This window comes from Triticum urartu, chromosome 4A (assembly GCF_056163025.1).
Source record: "Triticum urartu cultivar PI428250 chromosome 4A, HENAU_Tu73, whole genome shotgun sequence".
In the NCBI taxonomy this organism is placed as follows: Eukaryota; Viridiplantae; Streptophyta; class Magnoliopsida; order Poales; family Poaceae; genus Triticum; species Triticum urartu.
In genome coordinates, this window is record NC_141876.1 from 68,769,635 (window position 1) to 68,790,378 (window position 20,744).

At 50.1% G+C, this 20,744-nt stretch overlaps 1 protein-coding gene across 2 annotated transcripts; it reads left to right on the forward strand.

Annotated features, from left to right (window-relative positions):
* Positions 1-3,074: 3,074 nt before the first annotated feature.
* On the forward strand, positions 3,075-4,808 carry LOC125530057 (polygalacturonase-like). Of its 2 annotated transcripts, none has more exons than XM_087519559.1 (4): positions 3,075-3,640; positions 3,725-4,014; positions 4,099-4,327; positions 4,394-4,808. In XM_087519559.1, exons 1-4 carry the CDS (start codon positions 3,206-3,208, stop codon positions 4,664-4,666), a joined length of 1,227 nt encoding a protein of 408 aa, XP_087375685.1. In that variant the 5' UTR covers positions 3,075-3,205; the 3' UTR covers positions 4,667-4,808. The 2 variants fall into 2 exon arrangements, with proteins under 2 accessions (XP_087375685.1, XP_048550412.2); XM_048694455.2 differs by having other exon boundaries at positions 3,079-3,640; positions 4,410-4,808.
* The last annotated feature ends 15,936 nt before the right edge of the window (positions 4,809-20,744 follow it).

The following is a 20,744-nucleotide window of genomic DNA, read 5'->3' on the forward strand; positions in this document are numbered from 1 at the left end:
GTCTACATTGTTCTCGAACCCGTAGGGTCCGCACGCTTAAGGTTTCGATGACAGTTATATTATGAGTTTATGCGTTTTGATGTACCGAAGGTTGTTCAGAGTCCCGGATGTGATCACGGACATGACGAGGAGTCTCGAAATGGTCGAGACATAAAGATTGATATATTGGAAGCCTATGTTTGGATATCGGAAGGGTTTCGGGTGAAATCGGGATTTTACCGGATTACCGGGAGGTTACCGGAACCCCCCCGGGAGGTATATGGGCCTTAGTGGGCCTTAGTGGAAGAGAGGAGAGGTGGCCAGAGATGGGCCGCGCGCCCCTCCCCCCCTTGGTCCGAATAGGACAAGGAGAGGGGGCCGGCCCCCCTTCCTCCTCTCTCTCCTCTTCCCCCCCTCCGCGAATCCTATTCCAACTAGGAAAGGGGGGAGTCCTACTCCCGGAGGGAGTAGGACTCCTCCTGGCGCGCATCCTCTTGGCCGGCCGGCCCCCCCTGTAACCTTTATATACGGAGGCAAGGGGCACCCCTAAGGACACAAGTTGATCCACGTGATCATATTCTTAGCCGTGTGCGGTGCCCCCTTCCACCATAGTCCTCGATAATATTGTAGCGGTGCTTAGGCGAAGCCCTGCGACAGTAGTACATCAAGATCGTCACCACGCCGTCGTGCTGACGGAACTCTTCCCCGACACTTTGCTGGATCGGAGTCCGGGGATCGTCATCGAGCTGAACGTGTGCTAGAACTCGGAGGTGCCGTAGTTTCGGTGCATGATCGGTCGGGCCGTGAAGACGTACGACTACATCAACCAAGTTAACGCTTCCGTTGTCGATCTACAAGGGTACGTAGATCACACTCTCCCCTCTCGTTGCTATGCATCACCATGATCTTGCGTGTGCGTAGGAATTTTTTTGAAATTACTACGTTCCCCAACACCAGCGCGCCGGGTTCGGGCTGGGTCCGCCGGCGCTGTTTTCGGCTCAAGCCGGCGAAAATCGGGCTCCTGGGGGCGTGACTGGGCCGTTTTTTCGGCGCCGGCGCGAAAAAATCGCCTGGGGAGGCCTTCCTGTGGGCGCGGCTGGAGATGCCCTTAGGGTACAGCGTGACTTGGAAGAGGCAAGTCACCTGCTCTCCCAATCTGCTGGTTCCCATGGCCAAGGATGGATTCAACCCGTGCTTGTGGGGAGAGAGCCAACCAATCAAAGATGAAGGAGTATTTGACAAAAAAACTATCACATTAGGGGTTACCGTCCCACAGAACTACCACATTCAAAAAAGTGACTGATAACTACCAAAAATTTCTAATTTTGTGACTAAAAACTACCACTTTTGAAAAATGGTCAGTTTAGACGATTTAAGCATGTTTATGACATGCGGGACCCACCTGTCAGGGCCGATGTGGCGGCAAAGTCAACTCCGTTTATTTTGACTGTTAAGCTGACCGTTATGACAGGTGGGGCCCATACGTCGGACCCTTTAAAAAAAATAAAAACAACCAGGTCCCTATAACTTTTAAAAAAGCAATCAGATCCTTGCAAGTTTTATAAAAAAGCAATCAAGTCCTTTTCGGTTTTTTAGTAAAAGTAAACGGGTCCCTGCGGACGAGCTCGTCGCCGGAGCCGGCTGTCGATGTTGCGAGCTACTGCTCGATGGTAGATGCGGACCTGGCCGACCGCCGAGCGCGGCCGTGTGTGGGCTGCAGGGGGCGGTGCGGCACTGGGAGGAGGAGGCGGGGCGAGTCGTGAGCGCGGGTCGGGGAGGGTTCGCATGGCGGCAGCAGAGGCGGGAGCCAAGCAGCAGTGGGGCTGTGGCGGGGCACGCAGGCCGGCGGGCAGCGCGGGCAGTTTGCGGCGGCCGGGCCGGTAAGCCGCAACGGCAGCAAGCCAGCAGGGGGCGCGGGGCAGGAGCTCCGTGGCAGCAGGCAGGGGAGGCCAGGGGCTCGCCGGCGCGGGAAGCAGAGGGCAACAGCGGGGACAACGGCGGTAGCGGCGGCGCCTAGGAGCAGGAGAGCAGCCGTAGGGCCGTGGCCACAGCGGCGAGACGAACGGCAGCGACTAGCTTCGGCAGCGAGATAGAGAGAGGAAGAAGAAGAATGATGTGTGGGCCCACCTGTCATAACGGTCAGCTCAACGGTCAAAATGAACGGAGTTGAATTTGCCGCCACGTCAGCCTTGACAGATGGGTCCCGCATGTCATAAACGTGCTCAAATTGTCTAAACTGACCATTTTTCAAAAGTGGCAATTTTTAGTCACAAAATTAAAAAAATTTGATAGTTATCAGTCACTTTTTTAAATGTGGTAGTTCTATGGAACGGCAACCCCTAATGTGATAGTTTTTTGTCAAATAGTCAAGATGAAGTAATCTACAACAAAGAGACCTTAGGTGCGGACGGCGACGGACATGGCCATGCGCTCGTGGTCGACACCGCCAGCCAAGAGGAGGAAGGCGACGGCGCCGTCCAAGCCCTTACGGAGGAACGCCGCGGCGTCGGCCATGCGCTCGCAGAGGACGGCCACGTCGAGGCAGGCGATGGCCACCTGCAGGCGCTCACGGAGGACGGCCACGACGTCGGCTATGCCATCCTAGAGGATGGCCAGAACGTGCAGGCCGACGATGGCGACCGTGTGGCGCACGCGGATGGCCATCATGCGCTTTCCGACGATCGCGGCCGCATGGCGCACGGGGGCGTCCAAGCTCTCGCAGGTATTGTTCACTCGCTGGCCGATACTGTGCAGTCGCTATACCTGGTGAAGCTGGTGAAGCTATACCTGCTAAATTGATCCGCATTGAAGACCAAGTTATCAGAATTTATGAATATCCAAAAATGGGAGGCCAAATGTAGCAACATGCGCACTCTGCACATGACCCAATCTTACAAGTGATCGCTCGAGAAACACTCATCGTGCACGCTCGAAGCTAAACGCCAAGCGGCCACGTACCCATCGATCTCGTTGCTTAACACGACTCCCGAAGTTGCCAAGGCACGAACCCAATCTTACAAGTGATCGCTCCAGAAACACTACAAGGCACGAAACTCTTGTCCTGCACAAAAGCCACGTCCCCATCAACCATGTTGCTTAACACAACTCCCGAGCTGCCGGCAATCCAATCCACCAACAACCTGCAAAGTTGCAAGTCACGAGCGCAAATGCTCCGTGGACACACGCATCTCCGGCCGCGCGCAGACTCACGAGACGCTACCGCCCGATGCCGGCACGACGGCGCACCAGCCTTGCTCTCCTCGCCCACCTGTGCGTGTCGCTCGCCTCCGCGGCGTCCTACAGCGTCGTCGACTACGGCGCCGTGGCCGACGGCCGGACAGACTGCGCAGGGGCGTTCCTCCGCGCGTGGGCCGCGGCGTGCGGCACGGAAGGCGAGGGCCCGGCCGCGGTGGTCGTGCCGGCAGGCGAGTTCTTGGTTTCCAGGGCGAGGTTCAGCGGGCCGTGCAGGAGCGGCGCGGTGGCCGTGAGCATCGCGGGCACGGTGCTCGCGCCCGTGCCGTACGCCGGCGCGCAGCTCTGGATCGTGTTCCAGAACGTGGACGGGGTGTCCGTCATCGGAGGCACGCTCGACGGCAGGGGCCAGGCGTACTGGGCGTGCCGGAGAGCCGGCGGCGGCTCCTCTTGCCCCGCCGCCACCAGGGTCAGTACGTGTTCTTTCTTTCAGAAAATGAGTGTGTCAGTGATAATGCATGAACCCGAATGATTTGGGGATGCTCCGTCGCAGTCGTTGACGATCTACCGGTCGAGGAACGTGGTGATCCAAGGCCTGACGTCGGTGAACAGCGCGGGCATACACGTCACCGTGCAGGCGAGCACCGGCGTGGCGATAGTGGACACGGTGGTGTCGGCGCCGGGGGACAGCCCCAACACCGACGGCATCCACATCAAGCAGTCGAGCGACATCACCATCCGGAACGCTGTCGTCGGTACCGGCGACGACTGCATCTCCATGGTCGAGGGCTCGTCGGACGTCTGGATTCAGGGCGTCACGTGCGGCCCTGGGCACGGCATCAGGTGAGTGACGAGGTCCAACCCTGTCCATCCACTCCGGATATGTGTCTAATCTATTCCCTGATGTGGTGTATATGCCATTGCCAGTATTGGGAGCCTGGGAGACACGCCGGAGCAGGTGGCCGTGCGGAACATCACCGTGAAGGCCGTGACGCTCGCCGGGACGACCAACGGGCTGCGGATCAAGTCGTGGGCCAAGGCCAACAGCGGGCTCGTCGACGGCGTCGCCTTCTCGGACGTGGTCATGAGGAACGTCCGCAACCCGATTATCGTCGACCAGAACTACTGCCCCGGCAACGTCAGCTGCCCCACCGAGGTGTCGTAGCACCCAACTCAAGATCACAACACTGCATTTTCAGGGAATGCTGCTGACACAATGTAGTGTGCCTTTGTTTCAGGGATCGGGGATCAAGATCACCAACGTGTCATACACGGACGTCGAGGGGACGTCGGCGACGCCGGTGGCGGTGCGGTTCGACTGCAGCCCGAGCCAGCCGTGCACCGGAATCACCATGCGGAACGTTTGGCTGGGCTACGGGGAGCGGCGGCGACCGGCCGAGTCCTTTTGCCGGAACGCGTATGGGGTTGCGTATGGGCACGTTGTCCCGCCGAGTTGCCTGGCCCACCAGGAAATGTTTTGCTACAAGTGAGATGACCGAACGAAATACAGTATTATTGTTGGATTCGATACGCTATGTACTTATGAACATGGTGCTGTTGGCAAATTTTAAAGTAAAATACACAAATGGGATTGCTAAATCTGAGCCGTATGGACTTTAACGAAATAGTCTATGATATATCCGTGAGCTCTTACATAGAGATCCGTGCAAAAAAAATCAGAATTTTTTATTTCTTCTTTTTTATACGTTCTGTCACTTGACTGAGATGACTAAGATCTAGCCGCACCCTTAAGAAAAAGTACTTAGACCTCCCTACACCTGAGGGTCGTATGAAAGAAATAAAATCCCAGCCAATAAATGATAGATTTTCCCCGCAAAAGAAGTAAAAATAAGTAAATAGAAGATTTACCTAGGGTCAGGTGAACAAATGTTCGCGAACACGTTTGGATATTTATGTGGACAGCTGGTCAGACGGATCCACCCAACGACATCCCTTAGTTTCGGATTGTCGATTGTGACTTGCAGCGGGTCAGGTGAACATGGATTGTGAGGAGACATGGTTCAACTAATAATGGGCCGGGCGGACCACCCAAACTCCCCTATAACCCCAAACTACCCTATAGCCCCCCTCCCCCTCCCGATTTGGGGACAATATGTGGGATTTTGAACATCGACCGGTCGAAACCGATTCGGTGATCAATGTTGGATGATTAAATGTGTCTGGGCGGCTGGCTATGGACAATTGTAGACGCTTTGGTGATTCGCGTTGGATATGCCCTAATGAGGATCATCAAATGGACGCCCTGGCAAAGCGAATGATATCCAACCCTATCCTCAAATGTTCATCCCCTCCTTTCTTTTCCTACTCCTAACAATGAAAACAATCAAAGCTAAATAACACAGTACATCAATAACTCAAAGATGAATATTCCAATGGAACAACAATTCAAATATAAATATTACGATCCAAACATGAATTTTTGAAATAAAATGGTTCAAATTTGAATTCCAATTATTTGGACACATGTTCTAATTGCTCACATGAAACACCCACAAATGCTCAATCAGATAATTCTGAAGTCGTGTATGAGTTCCTCGAATGCGAATCTAATGATAAATTTGGAGAAATTGCTCAAATGCCTTCGGTTTCTGCTATGGAAGCTGGACAAGATCACCCATTTGTTGAAAATCTAGACCCTGGTGAACTGTCTTATCATCATCTGTCACAATCATGTTTTGCATGATCACGTAAGTTGTCATTACCACACACAATGTCTTTCCATCCAATTATTTAGTAGGTCCACGAACAATTGCAACATGCATGGAGCACTCGAAATGCCCTCTCGACATCATTTCTAGCACCTTCTTGTCTATAGCAAAGTGAATTGTTTTGGCCAGCTATTGGATCAGAGATGGTCTTGACAAATGTCGCTCCTGGAGGATAGATACCATCACAAAGATAACACTCCATGTTATACTCATGCTCATTGATGGTATAGTTGCACACAAGAGCTTCTCCCGTACACAACCTTGCAAGCAATGGAGATCGCATGGGTGGCAACGACCATAGGGCTGGCCCGTCCATGTCCATCATGGATCTCACCTCCACCGGCGACGTCCATGGCCAGGCAGCGGACACCGACGAGGAGTAGGACATGGGAAACAGACATGGGCACGTTTGTGTCCTATGTCTTAGTCTTCCTCGCCCGGACTTGATGAAGAATAGGACGTGCACTAGTAGAAAAAGGGCCTAATGTGAAGCACATTAGTCCCGGTTTGTAAGTCACGCTTGATATGCCCTAGTAGTTTTGTCAATATGGTTGCCTCATATACTCTAGGAACCACTAATAGAATACTTTTTAGTGTGTGTATGATCTAGAAATATCTACGATGATATTCATAATATTAAAAGATATATGAACACACACACACACACACACACACATATATATATATATATATGTATGTATGTATGTATGTATATATGCAATGCATTGTGCAATATTAGAGAATTAATTCGAAAAAAGAGAATTTTTGGTATGTAATACAATTAAAATTTTACAGAATCAAAATTTTCAATAATATAAATTACAATTGCATAACAATAAATAATATAACTATTATTTGGAAACATTGTTATTTGGTTAAGTAAAAGAAATTATATAAACTAAAATTGTAATATCGTACACTTACTTTAAAATAAATATAAAAGTTCAATATAAAAACAATTGTTTTATATCAAAACAAGTTACAATGTAAAACAATTATGGAAAAGCGACCAAAAATGGCAAAATAAGACAATGATCCAAATATTGTTGCAATGTTGTTGTCTCATCCTGACATTGATACAAACATCGTCGACAAGACGGGTGCTTCCACCTGCTTGGGAGTTGCGTTTTGCATTCAATCATGCAAAAACCATAGATTAGGTAAACATACCATTGTTGAAATCTGTTGTAGAGCCGTGTGATACACTTTAATTAACATTGCGTCTTTTCTTGATTCCTTGTAGAACAAAGTGTGCTTGCTACTTCTTGACGCTCACCCGCAAGATGTTGCTTCAATCTGCCATATGAGGGAGCAAACTAAATCACAACAACCAACGTATCCACAAAAAATGTGAAGTCCTTAACTCAGACATATACTACAAATACCTCTCTAGTGGCAATTCTTATATCAGCCATCACTTTTATGTGTGGGTTTACTATGCTTGGATGTTATAGCCCAGAGAAAGGAAAAAAACATGCATTCAAGGTTTTTCTCATATTAGATACTTTGGCAATGTTATCCTTGTTTTTGGTTGCGTCCATCTGCATAATCGCAAAGTGGGATGACTATCAGTTCCTGATATATTATAGAGTATTTGCAAGGTATATGTTGTGGTTTTCAATGGCTCAACGGTGATGACATTTATTTTTGGATTGTTCATTGTGGTCTGGTTTCATGATCATTTGCTTGCAATTCTCATCTGCTACTTTGGTGAACTTGTATTGATCTTCACAAGAATGTTAGGAGAGTGGCATGTGTGAAAGCTTCGTCTACGACTGGGTCTCAAATCATGTAAGGCCCAGTTGCTCGACAATGTTTGAGAAAGTCCCCTTTATTATCCTTAAGTTAAGAAATGTCGGACCTTATGTGTCTAATATGAACTCGTGGTGGCGTGCATTGTAATGCAGGAGAGGTCATGTCGCTTTAGTATGAAACCGATGTTAGTGATAGTGTGATGGCTGTAATATTGAACCTTACTTATATTTTGATATGGACTTCTGGTTCTCCTAGATCTATGAGTGTAAATAGTCATATGATAACATATGAAACTTATTTTGTTGCCCTCTTATTGGCGCTGGTTACTCATTATGGTCCCCTGTTAAGAATTGAATCTTAACATTTTTTTTTGCTTCTTGGTCCTAGTTTGAGAAGTAGTAAATCAAGCCCTTCTTTTGGTTGTTGTTTGATTTAAGAACTGAACATTTGAGCATTCTAATGTTCTGTTAGTTTCTGACTGGATTCATAGCTTGGCTGTGCGTTTAGTTGTATGACTCGGATTGCATTTAACTATTGTACTATCTTGTATTTTGCCTTGCCTTTGGAATTTTCTTTGTCTAAGTTTAGACTATCATCTACACTTTTGGGGTGATGTTAGAACATGTATTTTGCTAAACTTGCAAAGTTGCATGAAAGTTAGTTGATTGGTACTAAGTCTCAATTTACCTTCTGCGAGCAGATTCTTTTGGATTACTTTAAATGTTACCGCACACATAACACCACCAAGTATAGTGTTCAATATGAAGTATGCACACTGATAGCAAAATAGAGAATGGACCCCACCATGCAATTACCTCCAATCTTTTGTCTCTCTTGCAATATGTCGGTGCTATTGGTACACTTACTTTCTATTATTGTAGATATCTTATATAACTTACTCATGTGGGAATCATCTCTTGTTCACATTATTTATCAATTTATCGCAATTCAACTATCAAGTGTTGATGCCAAAACCATATTCAAATTTCCAAGCAACAAAAACCATATTCAAATTATCGCCCATGCTTGTCACATGTAATTTGTCCTTATTTAATACATTAGGCGGAATTTAGATTGAAATACTCAAAGGTCACTCGTCAAAATGTGAGTTAGCAAACTCTTATTTGGCTATGTTCTACCACTCGAGTATCCTTATTAGTTGATGAATGAACAACAATACTACATAAATCCGACAAAATCCAACATGTTGTTGCTTTCTAATGTGAATGCAGGAGTTGGGCGATGGGGCGGCGGTCCGGCTTCTTCGACGACGGCGACCTCCATGGTCATGTGGATGACGTGGTGGCTGGGTCTCATGGTGGTGACAACCTCTGAGGCTGGCGGGGATATGGGGCGCCACCTCCACCAGTCGATCAGGTTCGATGCAGCTCGGCGGGTGACACATGCATCTCTTCTCGAGGTGTCATGTCATGCCTATCACCGACAGGTGAAGTCTCCGGTGGGTGCTATGCACGACGTCTCATGTGGAGACATCAATTCATGCATGTTGTCGGCAGGTGCTGCATGGTGGATTTGACGAAGGTGTCATGTTTTGCTTGTTGTTGCTGGAACGAAGGTGGTGCGGCAGTGACGGGAGACCAGAAAAATATGAGACGGCATTGTCTTCCGGTTTCTCCTCCTACGGTATCCGAGTAACGAGGTGTCGGTTGCCAGACAAGTGTTGAGTATATGCAACTTCAACGACGAGCATGCGCACTCCAATGGAAACACTAGATCTCCGATCAAGCTATGTCGACGCATGCCTACGTCGTACCCTTGCTGAAGGAGGTGGATCGAAGCTTGGCTTTGATAATAAAAATCCCGAGCTGGACCTTGGGTTAGACTCATAATCATCGACACACATGCGGCAATTCCTTCTTAAAGTCTTAGCCTAGGAGTATTGTATTTTTATTTTCTTTTTATCTTTTATAATAGGATTAGCTGTCTAGTGGAGTTATGTCTTGAGGCATGCGTCCTTATTTTTTATTTTCGAATCAATGTTGTTCTGCCGTTGGGTTTTGAGTAATAAATAAGTATATGACTGTGCATATTATCCTTATTTTTTGAGGAAAAAATATTGGCACCTACATACAACCCCATCACTACGTCCCCTACCACCTGCCGTATAGATACACCACGAAGAAGGGAAAGCGCCCTCGGTGCCGGCCGGGCGAGTCCACTAAGAGCATCTCCAGCCGTTGCGTCCCTTAGCCGGCATTTTTTTTGCCTCTTGGGCTTGGCCCGGCGAAGTATTTGGCATGGGGTCGAGAACTTTTCCAGCCATCACGGCTCCTGCCTGCTCGCATGCATCGCGACACCTCACCCCCCCCCTTCTCTCTTCCTCGCTCCCTAGATGCCATGGCCGAAACCGCCGTTCACTCCCGCCCCGCTCCCTCCCCATCTCCGCCTCCTCATGCCGCGCCAGCTCCCGCCTCTTCGCCCGCCTCGACGTCGCGGCGCGCGCACCCGTGTCCTCTCCTCTCTCCCCTCCCCGTCCTCCTCCCTGCCCTCGCAGCAGCGCGCGATTCCGCGCGGCGCGCTCCCTCGGCGAGCAGCCGAGCTCGAGCACGGGCCCGGCCCTACGCCGAGCAGCAGCCGTGATCACACGACCAGGCGCTCGCCGTGGCTTTCCGTGGCCCGCGCGGCTCTCCGCGCCCGCGCATGACTCCGCGCGGCACGCTCCCTCTGCGACATCTCCGCGCGCTCGACGCCGAGCCCCGCGTCACGGCCTTCTTCGGCGACGCGTCTGGGAGCGGGAAGACGGAGCTGCTGGTATGAGCCGCTCCACCGCAGCAGCAGGGGCGCCGACACACGAGCTCGGGAGGGCGGGAGGAGGTGTCCGGGCGGCCGTCTTCGATGGCCTCGACAGGCGCGCCGGCGCTCCCGCCACCTTCCACCTCGACCTGCGCGTCAAGAACGGCAACGTGTGGCGGCACTGCTTTGAGCCGGTGGGCGCGGTGGTGGAGTACGACGGCGTGCCCCTCGCCAGCGCCGATCTCGGCGAGCTATGCATCTCGGCGAGGAGCGTCGTGGACGTGCCCTTCGTGGCCACCGGCGAGGGGCAGGGAATGCCCGACCGGCTCTTGCTGCTACGGTGCACGGCGATGCTGGATGGGCGGCGAGGTCGCCGGACGGGAAGCTGGACCCTGGGGCGTGCAGGGCGTCCGTGGAGAAAAGGAGAAGAGAAGAGAGAAGTACGTGGGTTGGCCCCAGAGGAAAAGGTGAGGAGAGAGGGAGTGGGAGGCTGACGGCGAGCCCAACCGCATGCAAAACACTCTCTCTTCTCCCCCAGTTGCCCCCCCAGGATCTTGGGAATGGGGTGGGATTGCCGGCCAGATTTTTCGCCAAATCCAGCGCTAATTGACGTCGTGGGGTGGGAAATTTTTCAACCGCCGACACTGAAAAAATGCTCCTAGAGAGCTTCTTGAGGGACGGCTGAGTTGCACTAAGCCCGAGCGGCGACAACGGGAAAAAGTCCGAAACAATCCTTGAACTTGTAAACAAAAGTTAAATCGAACCCTGAACTTATAATTCCAGAAATTTGCACATCGAACTTCGTGATCCTAGTCTATTTTGAACCTTGAGGAGGTTTAGCTGGTATTCGCTGACATGTTTAGTCAAATACTAGCATCGTTGACCAGCTGGCTGGACATTAGCATGAATCGGCCTGGCCCATTAGCGCAGTCGCTCACGCTGCTCTGTTTTTTTTCCTTTCCGTTTTTGTTTCTTTGTTTTTCATTTTCGTATGATAATAAAATTTTAATATTTTGTAGTGACAATTTTGTTTTGAACTACACAAAGCCACTTGTCTTCTATAACGAGCGACGAAAAATTACTGAGCAAAAAGTGCTTTACAGGACTCAAACTCGGGGTCACGCACAGAGAGCGCCAGCGGCTAGCCACTCACTCCGAAGGCTGCTCATGACGGCAGATAGCGTGACCTCAATAAGAACAGACAGGAGGATTCACATGTGTAAACATTTTTAGAAAATTGAAACATTTCTTAAAAAATGTGAACAATTTTGAAAAATGCTGATTTATTAAACCCAAATAATTTATGAATTCCAAAACCATTTTTTTTTGGAAAATGACACAATATTTGAAAACCCAAAAAAATTTCAAAACATGTGAAGAACCTTTGGAATTCCAAACATGTTTTGACAAATGTGAACAATTTGAAATCACAAACAGTTTTTAAAAATATCACAGAACTTGAAAATTCCAAACAATTTCTAAAAACATGAAACATTTTTCAATTTGTGATGAAAAATAGAAAACAGGAACATTTTTTTGAAATTTTGAACAATTTATGAAATGCACAATCATTTTTAAAATTTCCGATTTTTTTGAATTTATGAAAAAATCTAAAAACATTTTTTCTAAAAGTTTGTGAAATATGTTCAGGGTTCAAAAATTGTTCCCTCTTTTTTGTCAAACTTTTTATGTATCAAAAATTGTTTGCTTTTTAAAAACTGCTTATGTTTAAAAAATGTTATTTTTTCAAAGTATTCGAAATTTCATATAGTGTTCGCACTTTAGAAAATGTTTGGGGATTTCAAAAAATTTAATTTTTTTGGATCTGAACGCTGCTGTCCTTTTATTAACCATATGTTCGGGCTTGAGTTTATATCATTGACAGCTATGTACTCTGGTGGCTAGCAAGATGATATCGTGACGCCGTTGTTGGACTTGAGGCTCCCGTGTGAGTAGGCATGATGTGGGACAACACTTTTTTTTTTACGGAAAAGGAACTTTTCATTGATCAACTATGATGATTACATTCAGATTCAACAATGCTAGCTATCTCCCTAGGGGAATTCCGGAGCGAGCATGCCGTGCGCTGTTGCAAGCGGCCCATGCAAGCTAGGGTGTGTCTGCGACTCCTTTCCACACCGGCGGTGAGGTTCTCGTACCTAGGCATGAACAGATAGAGCATCTTCATCGCCTTGTTCGGGAGGGCTGGCGCGGGCCGGCCGACCTGGATCTGGTCACGGTGTTCTCGCGGGGTGCCGCGGCGCGGCCCCTCATCGGCGCAGGATGGTGCGCGGGTGTGCGGGTGGCGTGATGGGCTGCTCCTCGGTGGTGCTCGGCTGGTGTGGTGACGGCGGCGGCTCGATCCAGATCCGGTTGGGGCGGGCTGCGGGCGGTGCGGGCTGCGGGCGGCTTCCTCCGCCATGGCTGGCGGAGGGGTCGGCGCAGCAGTGGCGGCCTCGGCCTTCCCCTCCTCTTCTTCAGCTCCGGGGGGAGGTGGTGGGATGGGCCGGGGGTCGGGGATGCTGCCGGCGCCCCAGCCAAAGCTGACCTCGCGGCGGCGCGAACGCTTTGGGGTCGGCCGACGGCTCGTGGTTCCGGTGGTGCGTGCCCGGCGGTTTGGCGACCCGTGCACGAGGGATGGAGATCTTCGATCAAATCCGGGTGAAAACCTGCTATTGGCGATTGCCAAGGCCGGCGATGGCGACGCTGTCTGCGTCGTTCCCTTCCTGAAGGCATCGTCGTGGAGAAGTTCAAGGCCACTCTCTGCTACCTCCGGGGGAAACCCTAGATCAGTAGATCGGATGACGGCGGCTCTCTGGTGTCGTTTCCCCCCTGGGGGCGTCAATCTTGGAGGTGCACACGGGCTCGAGGGACTAGAGGACGGTGACTTTGGTGGAGCGGTGCTTCATCTTACACATTGACGGTGGCGGATCTCGGCGGCGTGGCGCTGTGGAGACTCGGCGTATGATGCGCGGAGATGGACTCGTGCAGGAGGTGGAAGCTGTCTGGCGTCATGGTGGCGTTGATGGCGGATAGGCCTGGCAAGGTCGGTGCAACAGTACAGCTCTGAAGATGGATTGGTGGCAGGCGGCTGCGGCGGCCTCATACCCGGCAGGGGTCCTGGTTGAGAAGCACGCCGGACTGGTGGGTGCCCATCCCAGGCAGGTCCTGGGTAGGACCTCAAGTCTTTAGATCGTTAGGTTTGGCTGCGTGGTCTGTTTGGTATTAGGCCCAGACTTTCAGCGCCCCTACATCAACTGGATAGGGATAGCGACAGTTGTTGCTTGTTTTGGTGGCTTTAGACTTATTGTTGTATGACTCTGTACGGTCTTGTGTCAATAATTAATAAAATGGTCGTATGCATCGCCCAGATGCAGAGGCCGGGGGTCGTCCTCCTTTTCTAAAAAAAGATAGAGCATCTACAGCCGTTGGCCCTAGGGGGCTCGGAAAATCGTCGTCTGGGGGCGAACCGGCGCTAAAAATCGGTTTGGGGTCGATCGGGTTCCCAGCCGCCGTCCCAGGGTCGCCCCCAGTCGCCCTTTTTTAAATATTTTTGAAAATAAATTCGGCAAACATTACAAAGATTCGGTAAACAAAACATAAATTTCGGCGTTCCACAATTTTTTTCATAGAAAACTTAAAATTTACTAAATAAAAAACTCGCTGAGCGCGGCGTAGTCGTCTTCTTCGCCGCCGTCGTCCTTCTCCTTCTTCACGCTGCTGGACCCTTGCCCGGGATCGCCCTGGCGGACAGGTTTGGCCGGTGGCGGCGTGTCGTCGTCGTTCTCTTCAAGCACGATGACGTCCCCTTCCTCGCGCTCACGGCGGCGCGCGGCGATCTCTGCCAGGGCGCGGCACTGGCGCTCCTTCTCGAGCCGCGCCCAATCTTCCCGCGCCCACTTCATGGCCTCCTCGTTGTCGAGTTCCGGCTCCGTCTTCACGGCGGCGAGCCCCGACTCCATTTTCGACTTGAGGAGGCGGGGAGGAGCCGAGGAGGAGGCACGCCCGCCCTCCTTGATGACGATGCCGGTGCTGCGGGTGCGCCGACCAAGCGGCGTTTTCGCGGGCTCGGCCTTAACACTGAAGAGCGCCGGTGACCCGGAGGAGTGGGAGGAGGAGGAAGAGGAGGAGGAAGAGGAGCCGGTCCTCCTCGGCATCCATTGGCCGCCACTCCGGCGGGGAACCGGGGCGGCCGGGTACGTTAGCGGAGGCTCGTTTCCGCCCTCGAGGTGCTCGAGGACGGCGTGGACCGTGCAGCCGGGGGCGCCCCACCACAGGCGGCGGCCGTTGCTGTTTTTGGTCCCCCACATCACCGGCGCATTGTTGGTGGAGGCTACCCGCTCCGCCTGTCGGCGTTCGAAGTACGCCGCCCATGCCTCGTGGTTGGCAGCGGCGTACTTCGGGAGGGCCCGCTGCTCCTCCGTCAAAGACGCCCGTGCACGCTCGATCTCGGTGCGGAAGTAGTCCGGGCGCGTGACGTCGGGCAGCAGGGGGGTGGGGACGCCCCCGGCGCTGAGCCTCCACCGCCCCGGCACGCGCATGTCGGGAGGCGCCGGGTAGTTGGCTTCGTGCAGGAGATGGAGTTCCCACTCGTGCAGAGAGCGGCGGCCGAAGCCATTCACCGCCGCCCCATCGCCTGGGAACCTTTTGTAACACCCCGGATGTAACTTGCCATATTTGTAACTCCGACTCTGCCATTTTCGGCTTTAAATTATGAGATTTCCTTCGTGGTTGGGTTTTGTCTTAGTTTTTCATTTTATTCATGTCATGCATATCATATCATGTCATCATGTGCATCGCATTTGCATACGTGTTCGTCTCATGCATCCGAGCATTTTCCCCGTTGTCCGTTTTGCAATCTGACACTCCTACGTGCACCGGAGTCCCCCATTTTTCTCTTTTCGTGAGCGGGTGTTAAACATTCTCAGAATGGCCCGGGATTTGCCAAGCGGCCATGGTACACCACCGGTAGACCGCCTGTCAAATTTCGTGCCATTTGGATTCCGTTTGATACTCCAACGGTTAACCGAGGAACCGTAAAGGCCCCGTGTGTGTTGCAGCCTAACACCCCTCCAAAACGGCCCAATAACCCATCCAATCCACTTCCATGTCGTCCGCCGTCGGATCACGATCGCATGGGCGAAAATTACACCTCATTTGGACACTTCTACCTCCTCCTAGCTATAAATATGTGCACCCTCCTCCAAATTCGGGTCCAAAACCCTAAAAATCGCCCCCGCCGCCACCGGACACGTCCGGCCACCGGACGAATTCCGTCGCCGCCTGCACCCAATAGCATGCCGCCATGTGGCAAGCGCCACCGCCTCCGCCGTCCGGCCCGCCCGTCCCGCAGTCGGCCCCCGCGGGCCCAGTTCGGCGCCGCCGCCCCGCGCGCCCGAGCCTCTCCGCCGCCCAGCTCCTCCTGTGCCGCTTGCCGCCTGCTCCGGCCGTGGCTCGCCGCTCGCCGCCTCGTCGCTGGGCTGCGTCGCCGCCGCCAACGCACTCCGGCGCCGCCCCACCTCCTCGCTCACCGGCCGAATCCGCGTCTCCGGCGAGGCCTAGAGCACTCCGGCGAACCCCCTCCTCCATTGTTGGCCCTCTTCTTCCCGGATCCAGCGAGATCGACCGGCCTCCTTGACTTCCGTGCCGAAGAACCCTAGATCTGGAGGGGTAAAAATATCTCTAAGTCTTTTCTCTATAACATTTTCAGGCCCTGTTCATTGCATCATAACTTCATGACCGTAGCTCCGTTTCATGCGCATGATGTACCAAAATGTTCATTGGGAGATGCTCTTCATTTCATTACATTGTGACATGCTTGTTTGAGTCCATATTGATGCCCAAATCGTTGATGCAAGAGTGCTATAAATTGTTATGTGCTATTACTTATCAGAGTATGAGGATTTGTCATTTTTGTCACATTTGTTTTGTGCATCATATGGGCATGAGCTCTAAATGTGTTTTGGACTATGTCATGCCATCTTTACAGGGGTGCTTGCCATATTTTTTTGATAAATGTGGTGACTAGCACAAGCATGTAAAGTAGCCTTCATGATATTGCTGATTTCAGGGACTTAGGATGTTTACATGTACATGTCTTCTTACTGTAGGTATGCTTGTTGTGTCATGCAAGGCTTTGTGATGAGTGATTTGAGCTCGCAAAGATGCCTTCATAATTCTTTCTATGCCATGCTCTGTTTTCTGCAAAGTCTGAATCTGTTAACGAAACTTTCTATGTTTACATGGAAGCCACAATATCTTCTGTGCCTTTTTGGCTCATGATCAGTAAGGGACTTTTGATCTATGCATCTAGTAGATTCACTCCATGCCTTTGTTTTCTATGATATGTTCCTTTAGCATGTGGTTTGCTTGCTCTAAACATGGCTTCCTGATGTTATTTTCTGGCATGTCATTATTTTCACTAAGTCTGTGAAGCTGATAACTTTTGCACTTTTTCCATGCTTGTTTGAACCCATTCTATTGTGTTTTAGCCATAGCTCAGTGTTCATGTTTTGTCAAGCATCTTGAGTAGATCACTACCATATGCTTTGTTGTTATGTTGGAGTGCAGTAGCTTAGTTTCTTGTTGCATTCTAGATGGCATCGTGCTGTTAATCGCAGAATTGTGCCATTATTGTTTTGCTTGCCATTTGCAAACCGTGCATCCGATTCCGGTGATCTTTATATCGATTTCGACCGAAATCATCTTATCTTTCCAGTGGCACACTTGGTGTGCCAAATTGATTCCTTGTTCATATTTTTCCTTCCGGAGCACGCATATGCATTGCATATCACATCTCGCATATCATGTCATGTTTTGCATCATGTTGATTGTGCATTGCACCGTGATTGATTGTTGGTCCTTTGCTTGTGTTCTTGCTTTGGGTAGAGCCGGGAGACGAGTACGTGATCGAGAAACCCGTTGAGTACTCTAACGAGGATCAAGCTTTCGTCAACTCTGAGAACTTTGCAGGCAAGATGACTATACCCTCGAAATCACTTCTATCTTTGCTTGCTAGTTGTTCGCTCTATTGCAATGCCGCGATACCTACCACTTGCTTTATCATGCCTCCCATATTTCCATGTCAAGCCTCTAACCCACCTTTCCTAGCAAACCGTTGTTTAGCTATGTTACCGCTTTGCTCGGCCCCTCTTATAGCGTTGCTAGTTGCAGGTGAAGTTGGAGTTTGTTCCTTGTTGGAACACGGATATTTGTTGGGATATCGTTATTATATCTTGTTTACTTTAATGCATCTATATACTTGGTAAAGGGTGGAAGGCTCGTCCTTATGCCTGGTGTTTTGTTCCACTCTTGCCGCACTAGTTTCCGTCATACCGGTGTTATGTTCTTTGATTTTGCGTTCCTTACGTGGTTGGGTGTTATGGGAACCCCTTGACAGTTCGCTTTGAATAAAACTCCTCCAGCAAGGCCCAACCTTGGTTTTACCATTTGCCACCTAAGACTTTTTCCCTTGGGTTCCGCGGACTCAAGGGTCATCTTTTTTTTAAACCCTCGGGCCAGTGCTTCTATAAGTGTTGGTCCAACCTGAGCGATGTTCGGCGCCCCCTGGGCAACCAGGGTCTATGCCAACCCGACGTCTGGCTCATCCGGTGTGCCCTGAGAACGAGATATGTGCAGCTCCTATCGGGATTTGTCGGCACATTCGGGTGGCTTTGCTGGTCTTGTTTTACCATTGTCGAAATGTCTTGTAGCCGGGATTCCGAGTCTGATCGGGTCTTCCTGGGAGAAGGAATATCCTTTGTTGACCGTGAGAGCTTGTGATGGGCTAAGTTGGGACACCCCTGCAGGGTTTTGAACTTTCAAAAGCCGTGCCTGCGGTTATGGGCAGATGTGAATTTGTTAATATTCGGTTGTAGAGAACTTGACACCTAACTTAATTAAAATGAATCAACTGCGTGTGTAGCCGTGATGGTCTCTTTTCGGCGGAGTCTGGGAAGAGAACACGGTCTCGTGTTATGTTTGAGCGTAAGTAGCTTCAGGATCACTTCTTGATCATGTTAGCTTCTCGAGCGTGCTTTGCTTCTCTCCTCGCTCTCTTTTGCGTAAGTTATCCACCATATATGCTAGTGCTTGCTGCAACTCCACCTCACTACCATTTCCTACCTTTAAGCTTAACTAGTCTTGATCGCAAGGGTGTGAGATTGCTGAGTCCCCATGACTCACAAATACTTCCAAACAGACGCAGGTGTCGATGATGCCAGTGCCGGGGATGCTACCGAACTCAAGTGGGAGTTCGACGAGGATTCGGGCCGTTACTATGTTTCTTTTCCGGATGATCAGTAGAGGAGCCCAGTTGGGGCGATCGGGGATCTAGCATTTGAGGTTGTCTTTCTTTATTTTGGTTCCGTAGTCGGACCTTGATTGTATTCTGGATGATGTATGATATATTTATGTATTGTGTGAAGTGGTGATTGTAAGCCGACTCTTTATCCCTTTCTTATTCAGTACATGGGATGGGTAAAGATTACCCCTCTTGCGACATGCCTACCATGCGGTTATGCCTCTAAGTTGTGCCCCGACACGTGGGAGATATAGCCGCATCGTGGGTGTTACAAGTTGGTAATCAGAGCCTTCCCCGACTTAGGAGCCCCCTGTTTGATCGAATCGCTGACGTTGTTGAGTCTAGAAAAAAATGTTTTGAGTCTTATAGGATTATATATATAGGAGAGTAGGTTTCTTTTTACTCCTTGGTCCCTTCGTCTCTCTGGTGAGGCCTCCTGACGTAGAGTTTTGACTCTTCTCTCCTCAAATTTCACGATTTTTTTTTAGGATCACGCGGGTATATTGGAATTGTTCCGATGGTTTTGTGACGAGAACATTGTTCTTGGTGCCTCCTAACATTTAGGGGTTGTGGCAGTGTCCCGGGGAGTTGAGCTCCGAGGTGTTGTCGTCACAATTTTATCGTTGCAGTTCTGGAATACCTGAGTTCGCCGACATCGAAAATCTCTTTTATGCAGTTGTTGGTGAGATAACCTTGACGCCATCCAGTACTGGGGCAGGAGTTCGGGAGTATTGCCATAACTCATATAACGGATGCTTTTCGAAGGTTGAGGTAAATGATTTCCGAAGGTTTCTTGGTTATGTGTTGAGGGATGGATACAGTTGGATGTAGGATTTGCTAGTTTTGGGTGAGATATTATGCTTCCCCTGTATCCCCAACACCTGATTGCATAACCAGAAAGTTTCGGGAGTTTCATAGGTGGGAATTCAAGTAGCTCTAGTATTTCTTCCCACAGATATTTGGTTTGTGATTGGGTAATCCTTACCACGTATTTGTTCATATCCGTACCTTGTTGCTTTATTCATCTACCTTTATCTATGTGGCTTCTCAACTTAATGGAAGTGTGATGATTTACTTTGGAATTCATTCGTTCATTCTTGTTCGAATGTTAAGACTTTATGTTGCAATTTCGATCCATTGATTCAGCTTGAATATATGTCTTTCGAGATGCTAACGGATGTCAACCTCTTCAGGATGGCTCCTCCAACGCGTCAGAATCCGAACCCTCCGCCACCACCTCCACCTCTGGAGGCAAATCAAGCTGTCATGGCAGCCACCAACGCCATCACTCGGATTCTTTTGCAACTCTTGCAAGAGCGCAACCAAGGGCAAGGCAACCAAGGAAATCAAGGCCAAGGCAACAATCAAACTCAGTTTGCTACCCTCAATCAGTTCCTCGCAAACCAGCTGAAGTCCTTCAGCAACTGTGTCGAGGCCACAGACGACGACGACTGGCTCATGGATATCTGCAAACATTTCGAGTGTAGCAATGTCAGGCCTGAGGACTTTGTCAAGTTTGCTTCGTTTCAACTCAAGGATCAAGCTGCTGAGTGGTATCAACAATACAGAGATTCCAGAGGAGGTCGTGTGATTACCTGGGATGATTTCCGCCGAGACTTCAAAGCTCACCACATTCCACAAAGTGTTGCTGAGAGTAAGCGCAAGGAGTTCCTCAATCTCAAGCAAGGCAGCATGTCTGTTTACCAATACAATATCCTGTTTCAGAGGCTCGCTCGCTTCGCTAAACAAGATATCCCTGATGAGAAGAACATGATTTATCAATTCAGAGGTGGCCTCAGAGAAGATCTGCAATTAGCTGTCGTGCTTCTCGACCCGACTAAGTATGATGAATTCTACAACATGGCACTAAAGCAAGAGGCTACTCAGCTCAAGTGTGATGCTTCTAAGAAGAGAGTCAGGGATGCAGTTCAATCTTCTTCTTCAACTCAAGTGGCAGCTAAGCAACAGAAGTCCTGGATGCCTCCTCCTCCTCCTCCTCCGTTTCGTCAGCCTTATCAGCAGAAGAGCAAAAG

Coding starts and splice junctions, on each gene's coding strand:
- LOC125530057 (XM_087519559.1), top strand. CDS start 3,206: ATGCCGGCACGACGGCGCACCAGCCTTGCTCTCCTCGCCCACCTGTGC. Junction 4,015..4,098: donor GGCCCTGGGCACGGCATCAG/GTGAGTGACGAG, acceptor TGCCATTGCCAG/TATTGGGAGCCTGGGAGACA. Junction 4,328..4,393: donor ACGTCAGCTGCCCCACCGAG/GTGTCGTAGCAC, acceptor GACACAATGTAG/TGTGCCTTTGTTTCAGGGAT.